Below are 15710 nucleotides of genomic sequence, written 5' to 3' on the forward strand. Positions count from 1 at the left end.
CAGCCATTTCCTAGTGAAGGCAACAGAGGCAACTTTTAAGCACTTGCACCCACGTCCTTGTGCAATGCAAGGTCTCAACTCGTTCATCTTGGTCATATCAGCTGTAACCATGTATCAAGGGGGTAACGCAAGAAGACTGTTTCTTTTTGAAATCAGTTGAGAACTTCGCCCAAGAAAAATACTTCTCTGGTGGGAAAAGCAAGGTGTGATGCTTTGAGGTTAATTTAAATGTTATGCAATGACAAGGAGGTTCTCACACAGTAAAATATGTGGACAAAACATATAAAACAAACAAGATCATCTCCTTCCCGGCCTAAAGCAAACCCAGTAAGAGTAAAAAAAAAGGATGACCTCTAAAAAAAAAAATCATTCTATCGGCTGGACCTGTTTTCTCATTAGAGAAAGAACATGCTTTCACATCAATAGCGATGCTCCTTTGAATTCATTTCTGTAATATCTATTTTACTTCTATTTTTTGTCCCTAACACTAAAAAGCAACGAGTGCAAGCAGACCAAACATCAGCTAAAACCCCAGCAAGCTTCAGTGAGCAAAAGTCGCTTGGATACAGCAGCTAGACAGGGTTCAGCAGCCCAAGAAACTGTTAATGGTGTTTTAAATGGATACTGCTGCCCTCTAGCAGCTACCGGGAGATGTGTCCCACCAACTGTGCTTCATACTGCTACACACATGCTTCGTAATTAGAAAAAAACCCCAAACCAAAAGACCCGATGTAATTTCAAGCCACACGCTATTTTATAGGAGTAAACTTACTGGAAATGTAGCATATGAAACAAGTCTTGTTACATAAATAAGTTTTAAGAATTACCACCAAGTTGCCTGGAAAAAAAAAAAATCAAAAAACAGCGTGAAATATAAACCTAGACCATCTTAAGTTTTGGTTACAAACCTCAACTTTAATCTGGAGGAGGAAATGAAGGATTTATTTTATATGCATGTAACGAATAAATTTCTTAAAATCTTCCTAGAAATGGAATTACTGGAGTTATTTACAACAAGGATTAAAAGGCATTTTAAAATGGAACACACACTTCTCTTTTTAAGTGGAAAACCACTATATTCTTTTATTGAAATAGCTGAGATCAAGGCTTAAAGGGGAAATCAGAAAAAAATATTCTGCTAGCAGGAAATTCAGGCAACTTTGGAAAGTTCTGTGCTCAGCTAGTTTTACGTGGCCAGATAGAAGTGAAACATTGTTTGGAAACAAGCATCACCAATGGGTTCCAAAGGAAAATAAACCAACAAACAAGCAAAAAAACACCCCACAAACAAAAAAGCCATCACAACAAAAACCAATAAACCAAAAAGACCAGAGAAGTGTGAGGAATGTATGGAAACCCACAGCTGATGGGGAAAAGAGAAGGGGAAAAGGCCTGGACTGAACATTAATAGAATGAAAGACACTATCCAAGACACTTCAGAACCAGCTTTAAAAAAAAAAAAAACACTAAAGGAACTAGGTAAAACCCCAAGACCCTACCAAAACGCCATGTGACATACATTAGGGACACAGTGACATAAAGAACAGACCACCTATGCCAAAAATTAGTCCAGTTGAATGTCATGTTCCCAGTTAGGGCTCAGGTATGAAGGCACAGGAGGGAACAAGGTTGGGGCAGAAGACACTTGTACATTACTAGCCAGCACTGAGGAGCTTCGGTGTAAATAGTTGCATCTTCTTCTATTCTCTGTCTTTGGCCTAATAAAATCTCCTTACCAGGGTCCCCCAGAGACAAGTGTGAGCTGTTAACGCAGGCAGCTGCTCCCCAAGAGCCAGCTCTGACAACTGATAGAGCTTGGACATCTTTATGTTTAAACATAATTTAAGTTTAACAGATTAAATATATTATCTAAATTACGCATACCTACAAGAGAAGAGTGATAGGGTATTCTCTGGGCCCTACATAGTCTCTTCCTGTGCTACCATCCCTATATTTCTTAATTTAACATTAATCTACCAAAGGCGGCTATGCATACAATGGATTAATTGCTTTTGTTTGAACTCAGTCTATTTTTCTGAGGTTTCTGTCTCCGTGCATTCATTTCCCACAGCCACTCCAGGAGGGATGCTTGAGGGATCACTGTGTATAAGAGCAAAGTTTCAGCCACACACATTGCACTTCCAGAAACTCTACTCGGCACAGAAATGCTCGTAGCACGAGCCCTTGTACGCAGAGCTACACAGGATCCAGACGACATCAAAATAAGTACCCAGCATCATTCAAATTCTTAGCATTTGTAAATTAGCCATGATTACGCCTTTCAAAAAGTGTGAAAAGTTGCCTAATACATCTCAATAATTAATAAATCTGAAAGACTAATGATCTAATTGCAGATACCCTGAAAACAGAGAAAGTCTAAATTAATCAGCATGTTTGCAAGGAGCGATTCAGCCTAATTGCTCTGAGCATTTGCTTTCCAAACAATGGATTTGCTCTAAGCTGACAGGCGCCCAGCGCAGCACAAACACATCGCTTGGCCCGGCGCTCTGGTATCAGCGTGGACCCAGGCAGCAGATAGCCCCGAGCTGTGGGTGGTGGGCTACTGCAGGTTCATTACTGCTTAAAGTTAAAAGTATGTGTTATTCTGTCCTCTTTCACTTTATTTTACACCTGGGAGACAGCTTTGGCACAGCTCGCACTGATGTAGCATGATGCAGAGCAGCACGGCCTCTCTGCCAGCCCGCACCATTTAACAGATGAAAAAAATATACTCAAACTTTGAAAGTAGAGGATTTGGAAACAGGAGGGGCTTCTCACCCTTACAGGCACTCAAAACCCTGTTTGTTTTTTCTTATAGCGGTAGAGCTGGGTTTGTCAACTCGAGGAAGGTAACACTTCCTTACAGCGGAGGCATCACATTGCTGCTCAGTTCCACAGCATCACCTTTGCGCAAAGGAGACTCGTACAAGCAGCAACGTGCGTAGACAGAGCATCCCAGAGCCATAAGGTGGTGGGACATTTCAGATTTCATTAGACTGACTCAAACATCAGGCATCTCCCCACCCTGTTGAAGTGAACCAGCCAGCAATGGGCTCCAGCCTCTCCCAGTTCAAAGCATGGGGAGCTGGAAAGCTGTGAGCCTCACAAAAAGGCTCAGTGAAGCTGTAAAACCACGACAACGCTTAGAACACTGGTGATTAAAAATGCTTAGTATTTTATAAGCCAAAGAGAAAATTCTCTTCTGCAGAACTACCAGGACCCTACAGATTTAATAACACATATTGCTTCTTTCTTACTACTTACAGTATTAAACTACATAGATCAAACACTCCTCACCATCACCATATCTCATCATCTATTAACAGTAATACAAAACAAAGTACACAAAAACCAAACTTTTGGTACTGTGTAAGTACACACACAGATCCACAGCCTTCAGTGTTTGGTTCATCAGTTACAAGAACTATAAATATGGGACCTAGATACTGTCTGACATGAGATGCCAAAGGTACGTGCAGGTGATGGGAATGCTGCTGGTGGAGCGCACCGTACCACCTGCTCAGGCGGTTTCTAACATGCGACTCCACCTGTATCCCAAGAAGCTGTTTCCAGTGGCAGAAATACTTCTCTTTCATCACACTCCTTAGATTAATACAGATATATATGTCTATATATGAGTATATAGACAATATGTCTTACATTAGGACAAGTGAGAAGCAAATAAATCAGACTCCAAGCAAGCTGATGACCAACAGATCACACCCCTCTCATCCTGCATCCGCAAGAGGGGACACTGCAATTTTGACCCACAGAGGGATTTTTCAGAGCCTCCTCCCTTTCCACCAGAACCAAGATCCTAACAGCACTCTACTTCCTTGGCTGAGGTATATATATACACACACAATACATACATATATACACATATATCAGGTGTTGCTGGAGTGAGGATAAGAGAGGAGAAGCAAATGCTGAAATTCCGATTTTTTTTTCCCCTTGTTGCTTGTGCACTTTACAGGAGTGCACGTGCAGCTGAGCCAGACTCCGGGGCTGATGCACTGTACCTCTCTCTAGAGAGCAGGTACAAGGAGAGGAGCTACAGAAAGTCAGGGACTGGAGAGCCACAACAGACACGCAAAAACCAATGCAAGAAGTGAGAGGTGAAGAGAAAAGCAGAAAAGATCAGAGGTTAACAGGGATAATAATAAGGAGAAAGAGAGAGCAATAAAAATCTGATAAAGTGAAAGAGGAATTTAAATCACACCAAAGGGAACATATTCTGGAAAGAACAGTACAGCGAGTCAAAAAGCCTGGGAAAATATCTGAAAAGTTTGGGGAAAAGTAAAGTCACATAGAGCCTGCAGTTATCAGCAGAACTACTGCTCACCTTTACTCAGCCGAATGCAATTAATTCCTACTTAACTGTTAAGCATATAATAAGTAAATTCAGGGAGAGTCTTGTGAATTTGCTGACTAGAACCAGGAGCTTCCAGTTGTTTCCAATAGCAGAAATACTTCTCCTTCATCACACTCCTTAGATTAACACAGATATATATGTCTATATATGAGTATATAGACAATACTTCTTACATTAGGACAAAACAGAGACAGAAACAAAAGACTGAACGCCAGTACTAGAGACTTTACTCTGTCCCCTCGAACTTCAAGTACATCTTCTTCTTCACTTCTTGCACCAAAGGTTGCTACAAGAGCCGAAACGCACGATGCGACTCGCCGCATCCTGACATCGCCGGCACCGACCGAAGCCGGCAGCTGAACAGGGCGGTGGGGGGCGGGGGGCGCGTGGGACGGCCACAGCCCACTCCTGTCCGGGGCTCCGCCGCGAGAGGGCATCGCGAACACGCGTTGTGGCCTCAAGAACTTGTATGTTAAAATTAAGGGGAGAAAAGCACAAGCGTGAGACAAGGGTTGGGCACCACACTTCCGTGCCATTTTCTTTATCTTTGAGTAGATACAGAATTTCCTCCCAAAATGTATACTTGATGACTGCTTTAAGACTTTTTTCTAGAGCAATTGCTGACAGCATAATTACTGAAGATTAAAATTTTTGGAAATGTACAAAACTTGTTATGTTAAACCTGATTTAGGCGAAAGATGCTGGCATACATTCTTCACTCAAGCTCTGTGGTTTTTGTGTGACTATTTTGTCATTTAGCATACCGCATACTCCACACGGTATTTGGAGTTAGTTTCCACCAGTGGAGTTGGTACTTCAAGGAGTCACCGTTGGGCATGACCGCTTTATTTGAATAAAAGTGGAACAGTGTTACTCCTACCTCTGAACACCAGCACTGCCACCACCGCTACCTAACCAGAGCATTTTGCAGTTGCTCACACAAGGCTGAGCAGCGGAGGTTTCAAACTCCCACACACATAAAACACAAAACCAGCAACCCAGCATTACCTACTGGAGGGCTCCAGAGCTTCGTTGCCTACAGAAAACCATGAAGAAGAGGGCCTGAAATCCTCTCCCAGCTGCATCAGTCAGCATTGCTTGGTTAGCTCTAAGGGTTCGCTGCTCCCAAAACATGAATGAGGATGACTTGGCCTTCAGCCCAAGCCGCAGACTCGCAGGATATGCCGGCTGCGGACAACATGTTCCCATATTCAGATTATTCGGAGAAGGCTGGTATACCCCAGCACAGCGGCTGTATCCGGCGTCACAGTGGGGGGAAGAGGAGGGAAGTCTCATTCTCCCTGCCCACAAGTTTTCTCTGAGGTTTTCTCACATTGGAGAGATCAGCAAAGCTGACAACTTCCCACTTTTAAAAGCACATTGCAAAAAGCACAGTGGTGGCAGCTCAGGCCTAAGCATCACGCAAAGGTCCTAAGTAATCAGTATGACAGCAGAGACCTATACAGATGTGCATCAGGGCAACAGCAGTATGTTGTTTTGTTTGGTTTTTTTAAGGAGCCACCACTGCACATGATGGTGACTGAAGAAAAATCATTAAGTCAATTTTCTCCCCCTCCCAGTGCCTGTGTAAAAAAAGTAGGAATTTTATTGAATGATGCACCACCTCACATACTTAAGTTTACTAAATGAGTGGTCATTTGCCACAAAGCAACAGACCCATCAAAATGCTTATGTTGTTTCACTGTGTTGTCCAATGCTTCATTAAGACAAGCATTTGCTTTCTTACACAACAAAACACAGCCTAGAGCAAACTATGCTTTGCCTTCTTTACAAATACTACTCTTCTGGAATTGCTCATGCATAGCATCTTTTTCATACAAGCAGCTGGATGTGTCCTGGCTTGTACAGCTCGCTAGTAAATCTGATGAACTGCTACACTGTTAGGAAATATATGCTTCTGTTTAAAGAGTAAAGATCTTAATCTAAGTACTCATTCACTGCTTCCAAAAAGTAGAAGGAAAAACGAGCATACACTTGGCCAAGAGTTACTGTTTGGTGAAGACATGAAAAACCAACATGGAAAAAGTTAACTGAGATAATAGATAAGGGGAATCCCAACAAGTAGCCCATATGAGAAGGTTTCTAAATCCATACAGGTCCCTCCAGGGGACCTTCACAGGCCTTCAAGCTGTGCAAGCTTATTTTCTTTAAAACTGTATGAATAAACCCTATTTCTTCATGTCAAAAGCCAGAAATTGCTCATATATTTTGCAATGCAAAGGTATTAGAACTATTTCTGCATGCAGAAAAAAATACGAAGTAAAGAACAAATCCAAAATGCAGAAAGATTGGACATGTGGAAGAGCTCTCTGACAGGTTCAGATCAAAGGTCCTGGCGCAGCTGCTGCCGCAGAGTCCTTCGAGCTGCCGCAGCGCTTCTGGCAGGACAGCTCTTCCCTCCACAGCAACTGGAGAAACTACCAACGGGCTGCTTATAAGCACTTTTACTCCCTGTTGCAACAGCCTGAAAAAAAGCCAGGCTAACAGCAAGCACTTTCGCACAGGTTTTTCCAGGAATTCCACAAATGTTTTCTAATTTGTTTGGTAACTTTTTTTTTTGTACATTGTCCTCCTTAGGTTGCATCCCAGATTAGAGAGGGGATTGTTGGCTTACAGCCCTGTTCCCATGGTTTCTTTTATTAAAACCTTTGCAGAGAACCCCCAAAAAAACATTCCTAGAGCAGCTCCATCAATTAATAAATTTCAAAATATTCTTTAGCTTTTTCTTTTTTTTTAAGTTGAAATAGAATTTCTCAAGATTAATCCCTCTGTGGTTCCTGAATAGGTACAGATACTAAGCCCAGCCAAGGAGGTGCTTCGCAGCTGCCCAGTCAGACAGGAGGAGCAGCAAGCAGAGAGCAGCTCCCTCCCCTGTGTACCTAAGGTGGATAAACCCAGTCGTTGAGTGCTCTGACCCAGGCAAGGGACACAAGTCAATGACTTGTTGCATCAGAGATTAAAAAAAAAAGAAAAAAGCAGCCAACTGCTGCCAAAGTGAAGTCAGTGAAAGGAGAGCCATGTGAATTTGAAAGGCAAGGTGGGGCTCACCACAACGATCTCTGATAACCAGGTTCCGGCCTTCCTTCAGGTGGATGGTCAGCAGGTAGGCAAAGGGGCTGGGCAGCTCACTCAAGCAGTCGTTTGCTTCCTCTAGAGCCTAAGGAGAACAAAGAAATCAGTCAGCACTGCACACCTCCTGAAGCGGACCATGAATGAAGCAGGTGTTTGCTTGGTTTTGCAGAGACAAAGTTCTTGTCTTTCCTTCGGGCAATTTTTTAATCAAGAAAAGACTTTTCTCAGGCTTTGTTTCATTATGCAAATAACTAATCATCAGCATTGGGTACATTCACAAAGGAAGGGGTAACACAAGGAGGGTTACACCTGAAAATGAGTGGTAATATTGACAATCATAAATGCATGCACAGGTTTTCCAAATCCTACCAACTTACTATATCTTTTTTGTTCCTAGCTGTTTCTTGTACATTCATGGAATATCTCAAGTTGGAAGGGACCCATACAGAGCATCAAGTCCATTTGTACACTGATGACTTCATGAGGACATACACAGTTCATATAGCTACTGAGAGGAGAGCATTTCTTTACACAGTTCTAAGAGAAACACAGCAGTGGGCAATGGTTGTTGTGAGGTTTTGCAGTAGCAAACGAGAGGATTCTCGTTCATCAGAGATGCTGCCAGGATTACACACCTCAGCAGCAGCATCCAGCCAGCACGTTCAACAAAAACACCCTCTGGACAATACTTGAGAGGTTGGAGGGCAAAGGTAGAGAAGTTCGTCTGGAATAGGCAAATACGCTTTACACGAGAAAAGCATGTGTCAGAACTGCCAATGCTTTTTCACACTGCCCTAAAACTGTTTTTGTTGTCTGTCAAACCCTACAGCCACGTTAAGGTATTTGCTGTCTTTATTTTAATCCAGTTTGTTCCTGGGCTGCTAGTTGATTTTGCTGATGTTTTCATCAGTTACCAGTACAACATAAAAATTATAGAAAACTTTTAAAAATCCAGAACATTCAGATCTATTTGAAACATTAGCAACTGCTTCACACTGCTAAAAAAAAAGAAAACACATAACAAAAATGAAATCACCACTAAACAAAGAAAAAAAACAACAAACCAAAAAACCACACTAGAGAAATCTATAGACTCTATCTTCTTCACCTGCTGGGGTTTTAAATTAAGAAGCAAATAATCTAAACCTAAAATAAATTGTTCTTCTGATCAAGTTTCAAAATTCTTTAAAATGAAAGGACTTACCATCTGATCATCAAAAATTTGAGACGATATGGAAGAGTCTAGATCCATCTCTCCACATGGGTACTATAAAAAATATACAAAGAATTAGACAACAGTAACACAGGTATCAAGAAAATACTTCTAGTATCAGTCAAGTACGTACTCATACATATATGTAACCAGTGAAATTCTTTAACTTCTGCTTATAGAACTTTCTCCTTCATAATTTAGATACACATTTTTTTCCTGTTTTACAGTAGCTGTACTTAGTCTCCTGAAACAACCACAAACTCTCCTGATGCCTGAAGTTTACTGCATCTGGTGACTTATCAGTCAGCATTGCAATGCTGACCCCCATTCCTGAGCAGAATTTCATCTGTTAAGTCTCCAAGTGTCCTCACTAAGATGAAATAAAAAAATGCCAGAAGTGGTGGTGGCAGCAGCAGCCATATCCTAGGGTTGGAGAGACTGCTGCTCTCTCACTTGACTACAGTTTCTCCTTCATCACCCAAAAGACAAGGTCTAGGAAAAGTTTTGTTTTCAAAAAAAAGCTCGGGGAAAGTTAGAAGTGGTCAAAGGGAAAAAGGATTTTTATCTAGTACCCAGCATAGGAGAGGAAGTTAAACATTTTTTCCTAAATACTGACTCATCCAAAAACTTGAGGCTATGATGGCACAGCATCTAGACTGGCTGGACACACAGAAGGGATTCGTTGGTCAAGACAACCCTGATGATATTTTGACTGCTAGAACAGTCCATGATCATCATTTTAGCTGAAGAGGACCTACATGCCTGGGCAACTCTTTTGGTCTAATGCAGGGCAATCACAGCCCATTCAAACACAAAGATTTATGCTAAGAATAACCTCAGTCTACAGAAATGCACACAAGGTGGAATTCGATCCTCATGCGAAAATGTTATGTGCAGCGTGGTAACATCCAAATCTCTCAGACGAGAGCTGCATTGTGTGGAGCGCCACACAAACATAAAAAGAACCACCTCCTGCACCAAAGATCATAAATCTTTTGAGATATTGATATGCTGAAATAAATATAAATATGTTTTTGTGTAATTCTTCTCCTCCTCTTCCCCCCAAAGACATATATTACATATGAGGAAGTACAGTAATCCAGCATTGCAAGTAGAATTTCACTTGCATGACAGACAAAATTTAACATTACGGTTCCCACAGTAATCGTAACTTGGCCACCTTGCAAAAACACATTAAAAAGTAGAAAAATTATCATCATAAAGAGCAGCAGAAGAGTTTTCTCGCACAACAGAGCTGAGTTACAGCTGCTAGGGGAACCCTAACTTTGAATTTCCTGACTAGTATGCATAAAATCACGCTTGTGTGTATTAAACCCAATATTTCTCATAGTCCCTGGCATCACAGGAATCTCCTTCAGGCACCATCATTGGCACTCATAATGGTTTCTCTTTACAGCTTGTTTTACATGGCATAAACACAGAATCAAAGAACCGTATTGAAATTATAACAACAAAAAAGTACCCTCTCTGCTACCCTGATATAATTTATAATAAAAAAAATTACCCTCAAAGTTACAATTTTGTCTTTATTCTGCTTTCTGTTTACTTGCATTACATCAACAGATTTTGAACAAAGATTATAACTTTCAGTAAGAAAAGCTTGTTTTTTTTCATTTTAGCTCCATATAATGTAAATTGCTATTCTTCTAGCTAAATAATTGCTGTGAGATCACTGAGTATAGACAAAGGCCTCACTGAAAATACAGTCCTGAAATCCTGTTTTTTATCTAACTAACTACGGTGGCCTTTCTGAAATTTAAAGTCTAAGCAAATGTGGCCACATCCACCCAGCAGGTCATAGTCCCAAATGTATCTGTGTAAAAACAAATCAAACAAGAGTATATATATGAATATACATATATATGCAAATAAATCAAACGTTCCTCCTGACAAGATTTACAACCTCTATCTCCTCTTGTTTTCTGCAGAAGAATGATTCAAAATACAAGGGCATTGAGTGCATCAGCAACAGGATGAGGCTCTGGATTGCCACCGACTCACTGCAAGGTGTTAGTAAGAAGATGAAGACATGGTGTTAGAGCACTTCAGAAATGATGTGTGACCACAGACAGAACCCAACTACAAAAAAATGATATTAACGGTGCCCTTTGCAACCTGAATCAATCAGGGAGGGGTTCAGTGCAACTTCAGTTGCTCCTTCACCCTTCAAATTTGCCTTGCTGGGCCGCAATAGAGAACAGACACAGTCAATCTCTTCGCAAATGGAAATATGGTGGAAGTAGGTCTAGAGGAGGCCACAAAAATGCTCAGAGGGCTGGAACAGCTCTGCTGTGAGGACAGGCTGAGAGAGTTGGGGTTGTTCAGCCTGAAAAGGCTCTGGGTAGACCTTATTGCAGCCTGCCAGTACTTAAAGGGGGCTTAGAAGAAAGATGGCGACAGGCTTTTTAGCAGGGCCTGTTGTGATAGGACAAGGCAGTAATGGTTTTAAACTAAAAGAGGGCAGATTTAGACCAGATATAAGGAAGAATTTTTCACAGTGAGGGTGGTGAAACCCTCGCACAGGTTGCCCAGAGAGGTGGTGGATGCCCCATCCCTGGAAACATCCCAGGCCAGGCTGGACGGGGCTCTGAGCAGCCTGCTCTAGTGCAAGATGTCCCTGCTCGTTGTTGGGCGTTGGACTAGATGGCCTTTAAAAGTCCCCTCCAAGCCAAACCGTGCTGTGAGGCTGTGGTACCTGCAGAAAGAGCGTTTACTGGAGATGGCACGCTCCGGACATTGACAGCTCTGTGCTGGGAGTTTAGACGAGTGTGAAAACCACAAGCCCACACTGAGCTCGTGCATCAGGCTTGGAAAATGTCTGATGATATTGAGTGACCACAGATAACCAGGAAATGAGTAGGTGGCATGTGACAAGCAATTCAGGGGGGAAGAGAACTCAACCTACATTTTTGCTTTTTTTAGTTTGTTTTGTTCCAGGGATCTGCCTTCCTTCTGATTTACCTCACGGAGCAGTGAATGATGCCTACAAAAGAACCATGCAAGCTGCTGCTGTGCACTTCACAGCAACCCCACTCAGTATTAGGAGACCAATAACCTCTGCAATAAACTGTGCCCATCCGAGGCACACAGAGTACTAATTTTGTAGCTGTTCAATGAAGTACATGAAAAGCTGAATATTGAGGTTTCTACAAAATTCAACTTAAAATAATCAATTTTTTTCAATATTCCTTATCTATTTCCACTTTGATTTGCTTCACTTTGTTACGTATTCTTTAGAAAAAAAAAATCTTACTGCATTTAAAAATTGTAATTGGAGGCAGATTATAGGAAAGGGATATCCACATAACAAAATGATTTGGTATAAAAGTAAATATGAAATGATTTACACACACAATTTGGAAAAAAAAGACTTAAATGCTGCAGAGAATAAGCCAGACTCAGACTGTGAGTCTGGAAGAAACTTCAAGTTAAGTTATCCCATCACTATACAGGTACCTCCTTCTCCTAAAGTACTTAGTTTGCCCAAAGTCAAACCAGGATTTTGGATTAACTTTGATGGCGATGCTGCAGTAAATTTTAGGTTAGAGTTTCTTGTCTATAACAGCAGTAAAGAACTGCTGCTGTCATTAAAAAAACTGCAAAAACTCCCAAAATAATGACACGTTCATAATCCTCAATCTACCATATACTGAGTTGCTACAACTTTTGAGTAAAGTTTAAGCACAGAAACAAAGTTATATACTATTTTAGCTATTTATCTTATGCAGACTTCTCCATAAAGGTACACTCCGGTGAGTTGAAGCCAACACATTAACAATTTAGCAACACTAAACTGGAAGTGATGGTCTGCAACTACCAGTCTCTCACTTTGCATCACAACAGACTAGGAGCTGACACTGATTTGATAACAACACACAGACCTGCGAGATGAAGAACAAGCAGTTTTCTATCAGACAGGACCATTTTCCCCATAGCAGCACCACTCATTATTTTGAAAATGCAGTTAAAAAATGTTGATTAACCTGTGAAATCACCACTCACAAAACAGGACTTTAAATCAAAATGTCTATTTCCCATTTTTACATCTCAGGTGACTATGGAAAGCAGCTATCGTAGCTGGAACACCTAGGTTATTGGTGAAACGGCCTCAAAACAAAGTTCAAATTCTAACCTTCCCAGTGAAAACTCAATACACTTCCACAAAACATAAATAAATTTTGCCTAAAACATTTCATGCAGCCACAACCTTCACCTGCTGTCTACAGTATAAAGCCATCATGCAACTCCCCAGGATTCTCCACTTCACTCAGGCTGGGCAGGAATTACTGTTCTGTGTCAGATTTGAAGCATGTTGGACTCTGATCCTCCTGTTCATGGGACAGTATGTCCAGCCACAGAAATACTGACCGCAGAGATGGGGGGAAAGGGAAGAAGAGAGGCAAGACAGGGAACGCAGAGGAAACACTTTGGGTTTGCTCTTCCTCTAATCACAGTGCAAACCCAAAGGACAACCCTGAGCATGATGCTACATGTTCACTGTTCTCCATCACATGCTTGTTTTGGCTACCTCCAGGCGCAGGCACAGTTCACCTCGCTCACCCATCATCTTTCACCTCTTGCCTTCAGCTGGGTCTTGAGTAGGAGGATGGTAAGTTGATTTTGCTATATAGCAAACCTGGTAAAGCTAGATTAACTAAAAAGAGTAACTATGCGTCCTGGTTTTGGCTGGGATAGAGTTAGTTTTCTTCCTAGTAGCTGGTATGGTACTGTGCTTTGGATTTAGGATGAGAATAACGTTGATAACACACTGATGTTTCAGTTGTTGCTGAGCAATGCTTAGACTAAGTCAAGGACTTTTCAGCTTCTCATACTGCCCTGCCAGCAAGGAGACTGGGGGTGCACAAGAAGCTGGGAGGGGGGACAGCCAGGACAGCTGATCCCAACCGGCCAAAGGGATATTCCATACCATATAGACATCATGCCAAACAATACAACACGGGGGGAGTTGGCTGGGGGGCAACAGCCGCTGCTCAGGGACTGGCTGGGCATTGGTCAGCAGGTGGTGAGCAGTTGCATTGTGCATCAGTTGTTTTGTATATTCTTTAATAATTTCTGTTATTTCCCCTTCCTTTTCTGTCCTATTAAATTGTCTTTATCTCAGACCATGAGTTTTAGGGGTTTTTTTTAACGAACCCACTGAGGAGGAGCGAGCAAACGGCTGTGTGGTGTTTAGCAGCCTACCGGGTTAAACCACAACACTATGCCAAAGATATCAGCAGTACACTTCAGAGCTCAGAGGGCTCTAACAACTTTTGACTTAAGCAAGCAATTCCAACAAATCTGAAAAATCCAAAGTATCATAACCTTGCCAGAATAAAAAAAAAAGTGGAACAGGGTTATTTTGTAGCTCCAGACTAACCAAAAGTGTATCTGTATTAGTCTCCAGTAATTTCTATATTATATATGGTTTATGGTCATTTTTATCCCCCATGTATTCCTTGAATAGGGCCCCGTCCTCCATCCCTTTATAAACCAGACAATTAAGGAGAAACGTGACGAGCCCGAGACAGGCACGGAGCCCAGCTGATGCCCCAGCACCTACCTCTGCCCCTCCATCTGACAGGCCGGCGCCCAGGCGGGTGCTCTGCAGCAGCTCAAAGAGGCCGTCACTGGATTTCCTCTTCCCCTCGGACACGGGGCTGCCCACGACTTGCTCGTCTGGGTGGGCGACTGTCACCTCTGTGCACGTTGCCTGCTGCGGTGCCCACGGCAAGTTCTCCCCCACCGGCCTCACTGAAGCACTTGTGCTTTTCAGGGACACCACAGACCTGGAGAAGCTCTTGGGGGAGCAGCCTGAAAACACCTGAGTACTTGAGTAAGTCATTTCTTCTTCCGTAAGGGTCTCCACCTCCAGCATGTCAGGCACTGACACGCTGAGGCGTCGGTCCAAGGAGCAGACCTTCCTTGCTACCATTTTGCTAGACCTCTTCTTTGTCTTCTTCACACTTAGGTTCTGCAGGAACGGTCTAGTTTTCTGCTTCAGGGATCCCCAGACGGATTGTTTATGCAAGTCCATTGCTGTGAGGGGAATCTCAGCAATTCCTCCTGCACAAAATGGCTTCAGCGATTCTGAGGGTAACTAAAAGGAACATAGGAAGAAGGCAAGTCAATCATGAAGGTGAACAGCCACTGAAGATTATGATTCATGTTGTGTCATCTTAAAGCTTTCATTTTTCTAAACAGTTAAAGCAAAGCATTAGTAAGTCATTCCAAATAAAGTCTGGTGGGTAGCTTTGGTTATTTAGGAGGAAAACAGCTGGAACAAGTATTTAATCCTACACTAAATGCAATGTCTGCCCACTACTTTATGATTGCTAAGGGAAGACACTGTATTTCTTCTGCCAAGTCCCGATTTGCAAAAATTTGAGATTTATCCAGTTTGAAACAGTTTCTGTACAAAACTTATTGATGGGAGTTAAATCTTGATAATCCTAGCACATGAAAAACGCTGGCAAAGCTGGCAGCATGTAGGGGTTTTTATTGCTGTTTCCTAGGCTAAGTGGATTCTTACATGACACATTACTAGACAAGCACTACATGAAAAACAGCTCCACAAACCAAGTGGCTGAGGCTGAAGAGGACACATAGGACATGAGAAATCCAAGCTGAGATCCCAGAATACTCCTTCTGTTAACCCACTGCCAGTGAAACTTGCCACTACAGAATTAATTTTCCTCATAAAGAAGGTAATTGAAAGCTTAGGCAAAAATGGATGGAGGGATCACTTGCAGATTTTTGAGAACCTACTGGCAGACTCTTGTCTTTGAGTTGATTCATATTGAGCATTTATACAATAGGGAGGGACAAAAAGAGCCAAAACTAAATCACTTACTGTATCTGCATCGTAAGGGAGCCATCAAACGGACACCTCTTCTGTGCACAGGAATATCCTCGTGGACAGTGTCTTTCGTGGTTAACAGCTGAGCAACCATCCTTATTCTGTGAAGCAGAGACACTCAAATCATCATCAAAACCCATTAAGAAATA

The 15710-nt window shown here is 42.1% G+C and overlaps 1 protein-coding gene across 3 annotated transcripts in view; it reads right to left on the reverse strand.

Annotated features, from left to right (window-relative positions):
• MCTP2 (multiple C2 and transmembrane domain containing 2) overlaps positions 1–14848 on the reverse strand; it is a gene marked incomplete at its 3' end in the record, with an annotated part of 103673 nt that extends 88825 nt beyond the window's left edge. Inside the window, exons 1-3 of one of the 3 annotated variants that reach the window (XM_082004918.1) lie at positions 14266–14848; positions 8673–8735; positions 7445–7553 (exon numbers count right to left, since the gene is read on the reverse strand). In XM_082004918.1, coding sequence (XP_081861044.1) covers positions 7445–7553; positions 8673–8735; positions 14266–14739 — 646 coding nt within the window. In that variant the 5' untranslated portion in view covers positions 14740–14848. Of the gene's footprint in view, positions 1–7444; positions 7554–8672; positions 9020–14265 lie in introns of those variants that run through there. The other 2 variants (XM_082004920.1, XM_082004919.1) reach the window with 2 other exon arrangements.
• Positions 14849–15710: the final 862 nt, after the last annotated feature.

Source organism: Phaethon aethereus (assembly GCF_964289735.1).
Source record: "Phaethon aethereus genome assembly, chromosome: 12".
NCBI classification, from domain to species: domain Eukaryota; kingdom Metazoa; phylum Chordata; class Aves; order Phaethontiformes; family Phaethontidae; genus Phaethon; species Phaethon aethereus.